The sequence below is a fragment of the Atractosteus spatula genome, chromosome 16 (genome assembly GCF_055471065.1).
Source record: "Atractosteus spatula isolate fAtrSpa1 chromosome 16, fAtrSpa1.hap1, whole genome shotgun sequence".
In the NCBI taxonomy this organism is placed as follows: domain Eukaryota; kingdom Metazoa; phylum Chordata; class Actinopteri; order Semionotiformes; family Lepisosteidae; genus Atractosteus; species Atractosteus spatula.
The window spans coordinates 15,955,927-15,969,900 of NC_142721.1; the positions used below are offsets into that span (position 1 = coordinate 15,955,927).

At 56.0% G+C, this 13,974-nt stretch overlaps 1 protein-coding gene across 3 annotated transcripts in view; it reads left to right on the plus strand.

Moving 5' to 3' along the window:
- Nucleotides 1-2,217: 2,217 nt before the first annotated feature.
- The window catches only part of LOC148819662 (voltage-gated potassium channel KCNC1), a 57,436-nt gene continuing 45,679 nt past the window's right edge, over nt 2,218-13,974 (plus strand). For all 3 annotated transcript variants that reach the window (XM_088934689.1, XM_088934690.1, XM_088934688.1), the window contains exon 1: nt 2,218-4,079. In XM_088934689.1, the coding sequence (XP_088790815.1) occupies nt 3,510-4,079 (570 nt within the window). In that variant the 5' untranslated portion in view covers nt 2,218-3,509. The remainder of the gene's footprint in view (nt 4,080-13,974) is intronic.

The window sequence follows — 13,974 nt, forward strand, 5'->3', positions numbered from 1 at the left end:
CACTGGAGCTCAGCAGTGTGAGCCTGGTCAGTACCTGGAGGGGAGACTACTGGGAGAGCTGAGGCTGCTGCTGGAAGAGGTGTTAGTGGGGCCTCACTGGAACAGACAGGATGAGACACACTCACTGGAACAGACAGAATGAGACACACTCACTGGAACAGACAGAACGAGACACTCACTGGAACAGGACGAGACACTCTCACTGGAACAGGACGAGACACACTAACTGGAACAGACAGGATGAGACACTGACTGGAACAGGACCAGACACTCTCACTGGAACAGACAGGATGAGACACTCTCACTGGAACAGGACGAGACACTCTCACTGGAACAGGACGAGACACACTCACTGGAACAGACAGGATGAGACACTGACTGGAACAGGACCAGACACTCTCACTGGAACAGACAGGATGAGACACTCTCACTGGAACAGGACGAGACACTCTCACTGGAACAGACAGGATGAGACACTGACTGGAACATGACCAGACACTCTCACTGGAACAGACAGGACGAGACACTCTCACTGGAACAGGACGAGACACACTCACTGGAACAGGACGAGACACTCTCACTGGAACAGACAGGAAGAGACACACTGAAATAGACAGAACGAGACACTGACTGGAACAAGATGAGACACTCTCACTGGAACAGACAGAACGAGACACTGACTGGAACAGGACGAGACATTCTCACTGGAACAGACAGGACGAGACACTCTCACTGGAACAGACAGGAAGAGACACTCTCACTGGAACACAGCTGAGGAACTGTGCTCTGGGGATGAGCCCTATAGAGTCCATTTTCAAGAATGGGGAAACAGCACCTCTTCAACCAGTCAGTTTCAGCTTGATGCAACCTGTCGGCTTCGTGCTACACTCCCAGACCCTGGGACCCAGGGCCGATACAGGCACGGCTCACTCTGCCTGGATAACAGTCCAGAGGGAGAAAGAGCCGGCTGATGAATGATCCTGAAAAAGATCATTTCCTCTCTGAAGCTTGTCACTGCAGTAACAGATGCAGGTTGGGGGCAGTCTGCATTATTCAGCTCTTTCAATATGGTCTCTCCCATGCAGATTCCTCAGTCCAGCTCCGGATGACCTGTACTTTCCCAAGCAGGAGCCCGGGAATGGTTTATTAATTGATTTCAGTTAGGTAGGAGTCAACAGAAGCATCGGAGGCCTTCCTGTCTCCGAAGGCAATCTTAATGATTATCTGTTGCTCATCAATAATTGACTCTTTGTTATTAGATCTGACCTGTTTTTGCTGATCTCTTCTGGGTACTTCACAGGAAATGTTTCAATTCATTTGAATACATCATGCGTATCGTGACAGTGTAGATGTGGAATATAAAGGGAATTAAACAGTTTGTCCAGACTGACTGAAGGCAGGTCCATAGACAGACACTGCGTGCTTTTGTGACCCTATATATACATGTTATAGTTTTGCTCCTGGAAGATCAGCACTGTAAAATGCCTAAACCTTAGGAGGCCGGATCTGACAATCTGGTGCTACACCTTAATAGCTCTTTTTTTTTACAATTAGTAAGAAAAAAAAACTGGATTGAACCCTACCAACCTAGTTATATAGATAGATAAGACTTTACTGATCCCGAAGAGAAATTGAGGTGTTACTGCAGTCCAGCCCAAGACAAGCAAAAAGAAAACAGACATCACGAAAAATTATACAAAATAAATATAAAATAAATAAATAAAAATAAATACATAGGTGTGTGCAAAATATGATCATAGAATCATAGAACAATAGAATATGTGCATAGGTTTATACAGATTGAGTGTCCAAAAAGTACAATGGAGCAACATGCTGTCCATAGACGAGCAGATGAAGGGCTGACAGTCCCAGCCTAGGGCAGCGTTATACACCCTGACAGCCGCCGGGAGGGAAGACCTGCAGAAACGTTCCCTTGAACACCATCGCTGGAGCAGGAGGGAGAGGGAGAGGGGGTTTTGTACTTTGACCAGTTCAGCACGTACGTTAAAGTTACTATCAAGCAAGGAGAAATCGAGTTACAATCCATCTCCCAGCCACGATGGCAGGTACGGGGGGGGGGGGGTCTCTTTGTATTGTTATGATGAAGCCCTGAAGGGCGCCACATGTGCGGTGAGTGGGCCGACGGCGCTAGGACCCGGAGATACGTCCTTCACCTCCACCCCAAGCTCCCCCCCCCCCCCTCCGGAGCCGGGCGAAGTGCGCCTGCGCGCCGGCGAGGAGTCTGGAGGCTGCGCTGCGCCTCTGCAGGACTGACGAGAGCCGAGCACGCTGCCGCGCGCGGCGCCTTGCTGCCAGCCCCGGGATCCGCGCGCGAGAGGAGCGGGAGAGAGACCCACAGCGAGCCGAGCCGAGCCGAGCCGAGTCGCCTCCGTACGAGCGCCGGACCGCCGCCGCCACCCTCCGCCTGCGACGCCTCTGGGTGTGCGTGTGCGTGTGTGTGCGACCTCCGAGCGACAGGGCACGGCACGGAGGTGCCCACCGATTTCTGTTTTGGGGGTGGCTGGGGTCGCGGCGCGGAGGGGTGCAGATTTGAAACCCCGACCCCTCCTCCTTCCTCTGTCGCTGATTTTTACTCCAAACACCGTTTTTTTGTTTGCTGTTGCCGTCTGGAGCGAGAGAAGGAAGGCACCAGCCAGCGCTCGGCGGCAGGGGGGCTGCGCTCATGACTCGGAGCCGCAGGTCTTGGGGTTCGCACCACCGGATCGCGGGTGATCGATCGGGCTCGGCACATCCAGTCACCGGGTCGATGCCGCAGGTCCTCGCGTAGCCGGCCGGCGCTGCCTCCGACCGCCGAGGACAGAGCACGGGCAGAGGGGGAGACGGAGGCGCTGTCCGTTCAGCACCGCGGACGATCCCCTGCGGCCGGCCGGCCAGGGGCTGGGGTCCGCACCGCTGCCCCCTTCTCGGAGCAGAGGAGCACCGTCTGGGCGCTGTTTTTCCTTCAAGTTTGGTTGGTTTTTTTCCTGAAGGTGTGCGTGCGTGTTTTGGGGTTTTTTTTTCTTCCGGCGGAATTATGGCTGGAATTCTGCGTTGCTGAAGTCGGGGGTGTTTTTTGGGGTTTTTTTTGGATTCTTCGTCTTCCTCTGTGGGATTGCACAGGATCGATTCCTTTCTCTCTCCTTCTCCCATCTCCCCCCCCCTCTCTCCCTGTGGCGGCCACAGGCTGTCGCTGGGCTCTCCTGCGACTAAGCGTCTCAGCGCCGGGCGGGGAAGAGGCGCTTTCGCCGCGATCCCTGTGTGCTGAGCCCAGTTAGCATTTTTTAAGAGAAGAACCACCAAAACTTTCAAACCTTTCTCCTCCCCCCCCCCCCACCCTCTCGCTTCCTCCCCGCCCCGCCTCACCTTCATTCCCTTCTGCCCCGGCCGGCGCACATGTGCCACGCGAGAGGAGCCGCCGCGCCCCCCCCGCCGCCGCCGCCGCCCCCCCCCGCGCGCGCCGCCTTCTACATGCCCGGGTCTGGCTCGCGACATGCCTAGAGGGGGCCGCCATGGGTCAGGGGGACGAGAGCGACCGCATCGTGATCAACGTCGGGGGCACTAGGCACCAGACCTACCGCAGCACGCTGCGCACCCTGCCCGGCACGCGGCTGGCCTGGCTCGCCGAGCCCGACGCCCACAGTCACTTCGACTACGACCCCCGCAGCGACGAGTTCTTCTTCGACCGCCACCCGGGCGTCTTCGCCCACATCCTCAACTACTACCGCACGGGCAAGCTGCACTGCCCGGCCGACGTGTGCGGCCCGCTGTACGAGGAGGAGCTGGCCTTCTGGGGCATCGACGAGACGGACGTGGAGCCCTGCTGCTGGATGACCTACCGGCAGCACCGGGACGCCGAGGAGGCGCTGGACAGCTTCGGGGGCGGCGCGCCGGACCTGGGGGGCGACGACGCGGACGGGGACGGCCTGGGGGACTCCGGGGACGGCGAGGACGAGCTGGAGATGACGAAGAGGCTGGCGCTGGGGGACTCCCCGGACGCCAAGTCGGGCGGCCTGTGGCGGCGCTGGCAGCGGCGCGTCTGGGCTCTGTTCGAAGACCCCTACTCGTCTAAATACGCACGGGTGAGTGAGGCGGGCTCGGGCTGGGGTCGGCGTGTGCGTGTGCGTGTGAGCGCTGTCCGCCTGCTGGGCGAGAGCAGGGACTGCCCCGGGGGAGGACGGGGGGCCCGGCACGGAGGGGGTGGCCGTGCTGTCGGCGCGGGGGCCGGCAGGTTCGGGGCTGTGCGCGCGGGGTCACGGCGGGGCGCGCGGGCTGGCGTGGAAGAGGGGGGCCGTGCCGTGTCTGCGTGTGCGACCCCGGCTGCTCTCAGCCTCTCGGACGCCCCCTAACCTTGAGGTGATATTGAGCTCGGCGCCCAGGCGAGCCGCCCCTGAGCCCACGGGTGCACGAGATGGCTCCCGCACCGACCTTGCGCGACGAGTGTCTCTCCAGCGTCCGCGCCTCGCCGGCTCGGGCGGCGGGGGGGGCGCGAGAGGGACAGCGGGCGGGTGGCTTCCCGCTCGCGGGGCGGTCTTGTCATCCGGCCCATCCGCTTTCTTTCCTCAGCGGGCTGGTGCTCAACCCGCCAGCCCAGCGCGTGCCTTCCGGGGAGGCTCGCGTCCCTGAGCTCGCTCGCGCGCGCGCGCGGGTTCCCAACGCCCCCCCCCCCCCACCTGCCCGCTGCTGCACGAGCCGGCTCCCCAGGGGTGAGGATGAAAGGGGGACTCGGCGCGAGCCGAAGGCGGCTCCCTTATTGACAGTGAACCTCCCCCCCCCCAACTCTCCCCTCCTCCACGCCCACCCGTGTCCTCTCTGTCCTACGCTGGCGGAGCTCGTGAAACAGTTTATTTTGTCTCGCGCTCCACTGCTCCCGTGTGTAAAAATTCGCTCAGTTCTCCGTGTAATAAACGTGACGGTGTTTATTGGATGAGGGGGGTGGGGGGGGGGTGTGTCATCTCGGGAGTGTTCTCTCTGTGGAGACGAGCCGCACGCCGACAAGCCAGACCTGCAGCCGGCTGTGAGCGCCCGAGTAGCGATGATGAATTCGTGGGGAGATTCGCGGTTTCTCCGCAGCCGCCTCCCTGCAGGACGGTCCCGGGCTCGGGCTGCCCCGGGAGGCTCGTCCTCAGGACGCGGGCCGCGTCAGCTGCGTGTTCACTCCACAGGAGGGAAATTCGCGCGACGCTCTAGACACGGTGTCTGAATCGACCCACGATCCGCGAGCACCCCCTGTGACCTACTGTGTAGACGGGCGCTCTTGGTTGTGCGCTGTGCCCCGGGAGAGCGGCGCGGAGAAGAAGCCCCATCGGGCAGTCGGCTCTGAGGCAGCCCGCACACACGCGGAGTCAGAGCCGCGGCGTGCAGCGCCTGTGCGGAGCAGACGGCGGGCTGCGCTCTGCTCGTCTGCTCCTGAACCGCAGCGCTGCCGGGAGACCTGGGCTGCCATGTGCCCGGCGGAGCTACGCTGTCTTTCACACCGCTGTAGCACAGATGCTCGCAGGGTTTCATGACTCTGCTGTGGACAATGGAGAGAGAGAGAGAGGGTGTGCTGTTGTTTGGGATCTACTAGAAACGCAGGCTATGGCGGAGAAGGGAAAGCGATTTACTGTACAGAAGCATTATGGTGTTGTTGGTTTTTTAAAAGAGCTGGCGTGTCCGGCAGCAGAACTCGTGTCCTGGACAGCCGCACCGGGCCTCCCACGACTCGCCCCGTGATTCTCCCCACGGGCTCTGTGAGCAGTTGCTTGTGATCTCCGCTCCTGCTCCGCTCCGCACCAGGCAGTCAGTTCCGCAGCGCGGCGAGAGGGGGCGCTTCGCAGAGCAGTTTAGAGCGCCTCACAGAAATAAACGGCGGGCTTGAGGTCGACTCGACCTTTAAATCCTCTGGGGCCACGATTTGGTTATACTGTTGGGGAGCCCCACCCCAATTAGCCTCCCAGGTCCCCTCTTTCTAAAGACCAGTAAATTACTGCTGAGCTGGACAAGTCACCTGTTCACGCGGGACCGAGGAACTCCGGTCCTTCATCGCCCGGGGGGTTTGCATCACAAACGGCTCTAAGAGACCCGCAGGACCCCCACACTGGACACCCCCCCCCCCGGGCTGGCCAGCGCCTCTGCTGCCCTGCGCACAAGACAACAAGCGCGACGATACAGCCGTCCCTGTCGGACTGTAAGACATATTCTGAGCTATATTTATAGTCCGTGGTGGAATGTGATATAACAATCATTCTCGCGTTTAGACAGTGATTCGTCGCGCAGGTGGCGTTTCACATCCTGACAGAGACCCAGTTCACCTGTCAGCAAAGCAAACCACCATAACCTGTGGCAAGCTGTACGACAGCAGGCCACTCAGAACCTCTAATAAGCCCGGAGAAGCTGTACTGGACTGTCCTCCACGATACAGGGCGCTGTGTTTCCGGCCAGAGCATTACGACAGCTGCACATCGCAAGTCTTGCCTTTGACATGAAGCCGTTGTCCCAGAAAACCACAGAAAACTCGCTGTTTCACTGCGTGGGCTTCCTTCAGGGGATTAGCAGAGGAACATGGGAAATCCACAGGGATACAGCTGCCTCATCAAATATGTAGAGCCGTGCTAAGGTCACACCTGTTCCTACCCCAGGAGCAGCGCAGCGCGGGGAAGTGGCGGGAGATGCTAATTCGAGCGCCAGTCCCTGCAGGCGGCGGAACACTTGCTTATCCTGCACCACAGCAACACCGCCGCTGTGCTTTGAAGGGGGAGTGAGGAGCCAGGTGTAATTCCAGCGCAGTGTCTGTAGGGGGCGCCGGGTGTCCCGGGTGACCAGCGAGCGCCGGGTCAGCATCGGCCCGTGTGCCTAGGGATGGCCCCAGCACTGCGGGTGAATGTGGCCTTGTCACTGTCAGGCCACCACAGAGCTCCACCTGTCGATAGTGTGTGTGTGTGTGTGTGTGTGTGTGTGTGAGTGAGTGAGAGAGAGTGAGTGTGTGTGTGAGTGAGTGTGTGTGAGTGTGTGTGTGTGTGTGAGAGTGAGTGTGTGTGTGACTGAGTGTGTGTGAAAGTGAGAGTGTGTGTGTGAGAGTGTGAGAGAGTGTGTGTGAGTGTGAGTGAGTGTGAGAGTGAGTGTGTTAGTGTGACTGAGTGTGTGAGTGAGTGTGTGTGAGAGTGAGTGTGTGTGTGTGAGTAAGTGTGTGTGAGAGTGAGTGTGTGTGTGAGTGAGTGTGAGTGAGTGTGACTGTGTGTGTGAGTGTGTGTGTGAGAGAGTGAGTGTAGATATGTGTGTGAGTGAGTGAGTGTGTGTGTGAGTGTGTGAGAGAGTGTGTGTGAGTGAGTGTGTGAGAGAGTGAGTGTGTGTGTGAGTGTGAGTGAGAGTGTGTGTGAGTGTGAGTGAGTGTGAGAGAGAGTTTGTGTGTGTGAGAGGGTGTGTGTGTGAGAGAGTGTGTGTTAGTGTGACTGAGTGTGTGTGAGAGTGAGTGTGTGTGTGTGAGTGTGAGAGTGTGTTAGTGTGACTGAGTGTGTGTGAAAGTGAGAGTGTGTGTGTGAGAGGGTGTGTGAGTGTGAGAGTGTGTTAGTGTGACTGAGTGTGTGTGTGAGTGTGTGTGAGAGGGTGTGTGTGTGAGAGAGTGTGTGTTAGTGTGACTGAGTGTGTGTGACAGTGAGTGTGAGAGTGTGTTAGTGTGACTGAGTGTGTGTGAAAGTGAGAGTGTGTGTGTGAGTGTGTGTGTGTGTGAGCATGGGGACAGATTATCTCTCAAAGCCTGCAGCCCCACACTCCACATGCACGTTCACTTACTTTTAGTTGTTCATATATTTTCTTTAAATTGCCCTTTAAATCGTATGTCACACAGAGAGATTATTTGGAAGGGTTATGTGTACACAAGCTGGTCATTATTATCACCAATATCATCATCACCAACATCAATATCATCATTGCCATCGTCGTCAATGACATCACTGCCATCATCATCACTATCAACAACATCAGTATTAACATCCTCATCATCATCTTCACCACCACCAACGTCAATATCATCATCATTGCCGTCGTCTTTGTCATCAACGACATCACCATCACCTTCATCGCCAGCATCAATATCATCATCAGTGCCACTCTCGTCAATGTCAATATCGTCATTGTCATCAAAACATCACCACCATCTTCGTCACCGACATCAAGATCATCGTCATCAACATCACCATCATCTCCAACATCAGTGTCATCATCATTGCCATCCTCATCGTCATCGACGACATCACCATCATCATCGATATTCTCAATATCCTTGTCATGGTCATCACCCTGCGCCATCATCATTACCCCCACCATATGAGGCTGAAACACTAACATTTTGCAAAAAGTAGCTGTCAACGCTACAGGAAAGCATGCAAGCACGCCCGAAGTGTGCTCATGATCGTACAGATTTAATCGTGCGGTTTCAAGGAGAGTCGGCCAAAGTCACGCAAAGCGACGTGCAGGTTCGTGCTCGGGTGTGTGTCTTTCACAAGGACACAGCTCATGGGCAGCTGTGCCCCCTGTGTAAGGGGCATCTTTCAAAGGCAGGCACGGTGCCTCTTGTAACTGTAACTTTTGGCTCTTAAAGTGAGGGTTCAGCTTTCATTGTGATCCTGTGCAATCGGGCCAAAGAGAGGTCAGTGGTGTGCCCCCTGTATTGCTCAAGTAGCTTTGACCATGAAGAGCAGCACAGTGCCAGCAATGTGTGGAGCTCTCTGATGTGCCTTAGAGACCTGGCCAGGGAAAGAAAAGACATTGATGGAGATGGAGAGAGTCTATCCACAGTTAATGAGTTAACAAGCATCTCATCGTCAACCCTTCAGTGCTGTGTCAGAGCACTGTAGAGCCACAGGGATGTGGGCTGATGATTACCAGTGTGTTTAGACTAATGCCTGCGATGACCTTGACTCGAGAGGTTGACCTTTGGGCAGCTGCATGTCGGCTTGTTGTCTCAGGGTAGAATGGCACCCGTTTGCACAAAGAGTAGTAGTAGTCTGGAGCACCTTACTCCACTATCAGACTACCGAGGCTGATGCAATGGGATCCTTCGAAAAAACTGTCTGGGTGAGATTCTCACGAATTAGTTCCTAGCTAGAAAGCTCGCATGACCTCCTTTCTAAAGGTGGTGGAGAAACATCTTTTTCGAGCAACGTGCCTGGTGTGATGAGAGTTGCTGCGTTCACTCACGGCCAGCGAGACAGAGAGGGGAACAGATGTAGCAGTTTGGCTGAGCTACATCTCCGGTCTCTTCCTCCGAGCTGAATTGGAGCCTGAGACGCACGTCAAGTCCTCCCAGAGTCCTGGTTTGGTTTCTAAGGGGCGCTGTGGGTTTCCAGCAGCAACGACATCACTCCATGTGGAGGAGAGAGGAGAAAGTCATGGTTCCCTTTGTTGTAGGAGAGTGCTTCCACAGACAGAGGGTGGAGATCCTTCTTTAGGGAGCGTGTATGTTCTTCCAATGGGAGTCATTTCCGTAAATTCTTAAAGGGGGGTGTAACGGGTGCCTGGCCAGTGTGGACTGTAGACTTGCTTGTGGACTGTAGACTTGCTTGTGGATTGTAGATATTGACAGTAGATGTGCATGTGGACTGTAGACGTGCGTGTGGACTGTAGATATTGACTGTAGACGTGCGTGTGGACTGTAGACGTGCGTGTGGACTGAAGATATTGACAGTAGACGTGCGTGTGGACTGTAGACTTGCTTGTGGACTGTAGATATTGACGGTAGACGTGCGTGTGGACTGTAGATATTGACTGTAGACGTGCGTGTGGACTAGATATTGACTGTAGACGTGTGTGTGGACTGTAGACGTGCGTGTGGACTGTAGATATTGACTGTAGACGTGCGTGTGGACTAGATATTGACTGTAGACGTGCGTGTGGACTGTAGATATTGACTGTAGACGTGCATGTGGACTAGATATTGACTGTAGACGTGCGTGTGGACTGTAGATATTGACTGTAGACGTGTGTGTGGACTGTAGACGTGCGTGTGGACTGTAGATATTGACTGTAGACATGCGTGTGGACTAGATATTGACTGTAGACGTGCGTATTGACTGTAGACGTGTGTGTGGACTGTAGATATTGACTGTAGACGTGCGTGTTGACTAGATATTGACTGTAGACGTGCGTGTGGACTGTAGATATTGACTGCAGACGTGCGTGTGGACTGCAGACGTGCGTGTGGACTAGATATTGACTGTAGACGTGCGTGTGGACTGTAGACGTGCGTGTGGACTAGATATTGACTGCAGACGTGCGTGTGGACTGTAGACGTGCGTGTGGACTAGATATTGACTGTAGACGTGCGTGTGGACTGTAGATATTGACTGTAGACGTGCGTGTGGACTGTAGATATTGACTGCAGACGTGCGTGTGGACTGCAGACGTGCGTGTGGACTGCAGCCGTGCGTGTTCAATCCAAGGGGGAAATGCTGCTGTGTTCAGAGCTCTGCTCCACAGCCTTGAGATCCTGTTACCAGTAGCAGTGGTGCTCAGCAGTGACTGAGCAGCACCAGCAGTAGCTCTGTCAATGGCCTAGCCTCTGCGGTGAAAAGGCAACGCTTCTGGCCTGGTTGAAATCGCAAAGGAAGAAGTGTTTTTTCCACACTGTTGCTGTGCAGAGCCGGGGGGGGGGTCACGGCACCTCCGCTGCAGCAGGGGGGGGCAGGTGATGTTGCCGTCCAGCCTGTGTGTGACTCTGCGTTTGAAGTTGTGGCTCAGAAGCGCTCCCCTCCCCAGAGCCCACCGCTCTGCCTTTGTAACCATAGCGACTTTGTTGTTGCCGAGGTGACCAGGCTGCCTGGCGAGGGTTGCCTAGCGTGAGTGGCAGGTGCCTGTACTGGGTGCAGAGCTGGTCTGGGGACGGCGGGGTTGGGGCCGCGAGCCGGCGTGACTAAAGCAGGACGCCAGCAGGTGGGAGGGAGGGCATTGCCAACCCCCACTGCAATTCTGCCAACTGCTTAAGTCAGTCATTGCAGAAAGGACTGCACATGAAGGAAGGCAGTGACTAAATTCATCATAGTGATTGCTTAGGCTTATAGAGCTCTGTACAGGCCATGGGGATCCCCTCCACCCCCACCAGTGTGCAGCCCCCCCTGGATGATGCTCCAGTCCCCTCACACACACCAGCTCTCAGTGGGGAGGAGAGCAGAGTGATGGAGCCAGTTCAGAGATGGGGGTTATTAGGAGGCCATGACTGGTAAAGGCCAGGGGGAAATTTGGCCAGGACACCGGGGTAACACCCCTACTCTTCTCGAGAGACGCCCTGGGATTTTTAATGACCTCTACGTCTCATCCAAATGATGGCACCTTTTTACAGTATAGTGTCCCCGTCACTATACTGGGGCATTAGGACCCACACAGACCGCAGGGTGAGCGCCCCCTGCTGGCCCCACTAACACCTCTTCCAGAAGCAGCCTCAGCTTTCCCAGGAGTCTCCCATCCAGGTACTGACCAGGCTCACACCTGCTGAGCTCCAGTGGGGCTGCCCGCATAAATCAGGGGATACTGCTGCTTAAAGCGAACGTGGGAGGCTGGGGCTCTGCTTGGGCGATCGCAGCCCTTGAAGAACTGGAGAGGGGGGTGTGATCAGTACTGTAGGTGTTTTCCAAGCTCCCTCAACAAAAATCACCCAGGAAGTGGAGGGTTTTAATATGCAAACATGAGCTGGACCCTCTTCTGTCCTGCTGTGCCCGTTGTGGAGCCACGCGCCTTCTGCAAGAGCACCTGTCCAGCTCCAGGTACACGCGGCTGTGTCTCGCTGTGATTGGTGCTGGGGGGGCTGGGTTCTGCTGCCTCCTAGCGTGGCTCCCAACAACAGGCTCTGTAATCCTAGAAGGTCAGAGCACCGCGCAGGTCCCCAATGAGGGAAGGAGCCCAGGCTGTGCCCGTCCCATTCATGGCAAGGTGCATCTCGAGCCGAGAAATCTTATCTTGTATTTTGTGCAGTATCCCAGTGAATCAGCGTTTTCTGGGGGAGGGGTGATTAGGGATGAGTGTGTTTTTTCCGTCTCTCCGAGCTGGGGGGGCGCTGTGGCTGGGCAGTCAGGCTGTTAGGGGGGCACAGATACTGCAGCAGTCCCCACCTGCTGCAACACCTCCTCCCACAGGAGGCCAGGGGATGCGGTCTTTTCCCTGGCGGTCTCCTTCGCCACCCCCTGCCCCTCCGGCCCTGTGCTGTCTCCAGTGTGCCGCCCTGCCTGCTGTCCTCCAGGCCTGCCCCCCCATCACTCTCGTCCGGCTGAGGCTGAACTAGATCGCTCATTGGCCTACGGTCGGTTTCATCGGAAGCTCATGGAAACGCAGTTCTGCACCGTGTGGTTCAGAGCGAGGTGTCACCGTACCATCAGCAGGATAAGGGTTTCTGTTGCTTCGAAACGTCATACTGCATACTGGACCTGAAACGGCAACAACGGTGAACCTTCCAAACCAGGGAAAGAGGTCACATTGGGAAAATTAAGGGGAATTCACGTCAGGCCGAGGAGAGGCAACACGCCTTTACGTAAAGAGTAGCGGGTGTCTGGAGCAGGGGTGGCTTTAAGAAACAGCTGGGCCCACAGTGCCCCCAGGGCTTATAGGTGCCTTCAACAGGATCACCTTCAGCTCAAGACAGTGGTTCAATCACGAACGTGAGAAAAGGGCTGGGGCATCCGGCTCCTCTCCACCAGGATAGGAGCCCTGTTTGGGGTGTCAGCACTCATAATGTATAGAGAACAGTGAATCTGCTCCCGTGCCTGTAGATATAGTAGTGGACTCTAGTTTTCCATAAGGCCAAGAACACAGGACATGCAATGCTGGAGCTGTTTCTGTACGCCTGTAATGGCTTATAGCCATTTCACTCACTGTGCCTGGTGTTCTGGTTCAGTGCACAAACATTTTTCCTTTAATTCCATTGACTTCGTCTAAGATGGGTTGCATTATTAGAAGCTTTTACCACTCTTTTCATTGTAAGTTGCCTTGGGGCCTCCAACATCTCATGCATTACTACAGTATATAAGAGAAAAATATGTGTGCGATGTGCTGTTGTGGCATCAGATCTGGATCCCAGTGGAAAGGGTGGGTTAAGAGGCACACGGTTTCAGCACCACTCACAGCTGAACTGGACAGATATCCAGCCATCGCTCTTTCTACTGTGTTGTGCCACTAGTTAACCAGTTCATTTAAAACCGGGCACAGGAGACACCAAGGGTGGCGGGGGAGTGGAACAAGTCGCCCAGCCGTGTTGGTTTGTGCGCAGGAGGCTGTGGCTCGTCCCGAAGCGTGTCGGTGTCGGGCTGTCGTTCGGAGGTGTGGCGGCAGGTTGCACGTCCCGCTGCCCGAGCTGGCTGAGCTGATCCGGTTTTCCCATCACACTTCCTCTCTCCGGCTGTGCCGCGCGGAGCCAGCCCCTTGGAGAGATCGCCTCTGTGGGGCCGAGCTTCCCGCCAGCGATCATTTTCCAAAAAGGATTATTTGGCCTGCCTGGCTGGTTTGTGGGTAAACAGGCCCCGTCTCCTGGGTGTGTGAGGTTTCGTGTTGCTCGTTAATTAATTTGGAGCGGGAGCAGCGAATGGGTGGAGAGCCAGGTCTCCTCTCCTCCCTCCTCCCTCTCACAGAGGCCAGAGGGGTGCCTCCTGCCTCAGCTGGGGTGACCCTCGGAAGTGTCAGTGTAGATTGCTGGGGCCGACAGGGCAGTCCTGCTGAAGTGAGAAAAGGCCAGTCAAGCATATTCCCATTCCGCACCACGCTTCATGATGAACAGAGGGGCATGCGTTTTTGAGAAATGGATTTATCATTTGTTAATTCGTTTGACTCTATTATTGCTCACAGCACATGAGAGATGAGCACAGTGCTCACCTTCCTCCAGAGCACCGAGCCACTTCCTCTCGGACACCGAGCCACTTCCTCTCGGACACTCCAGAGCACCGAGCCACTTCCTCTCGGACACCGAGCCACTTCCTCTCGGACACTCTAGAGCACCGAGCCACTTCCTCTCGGACACCG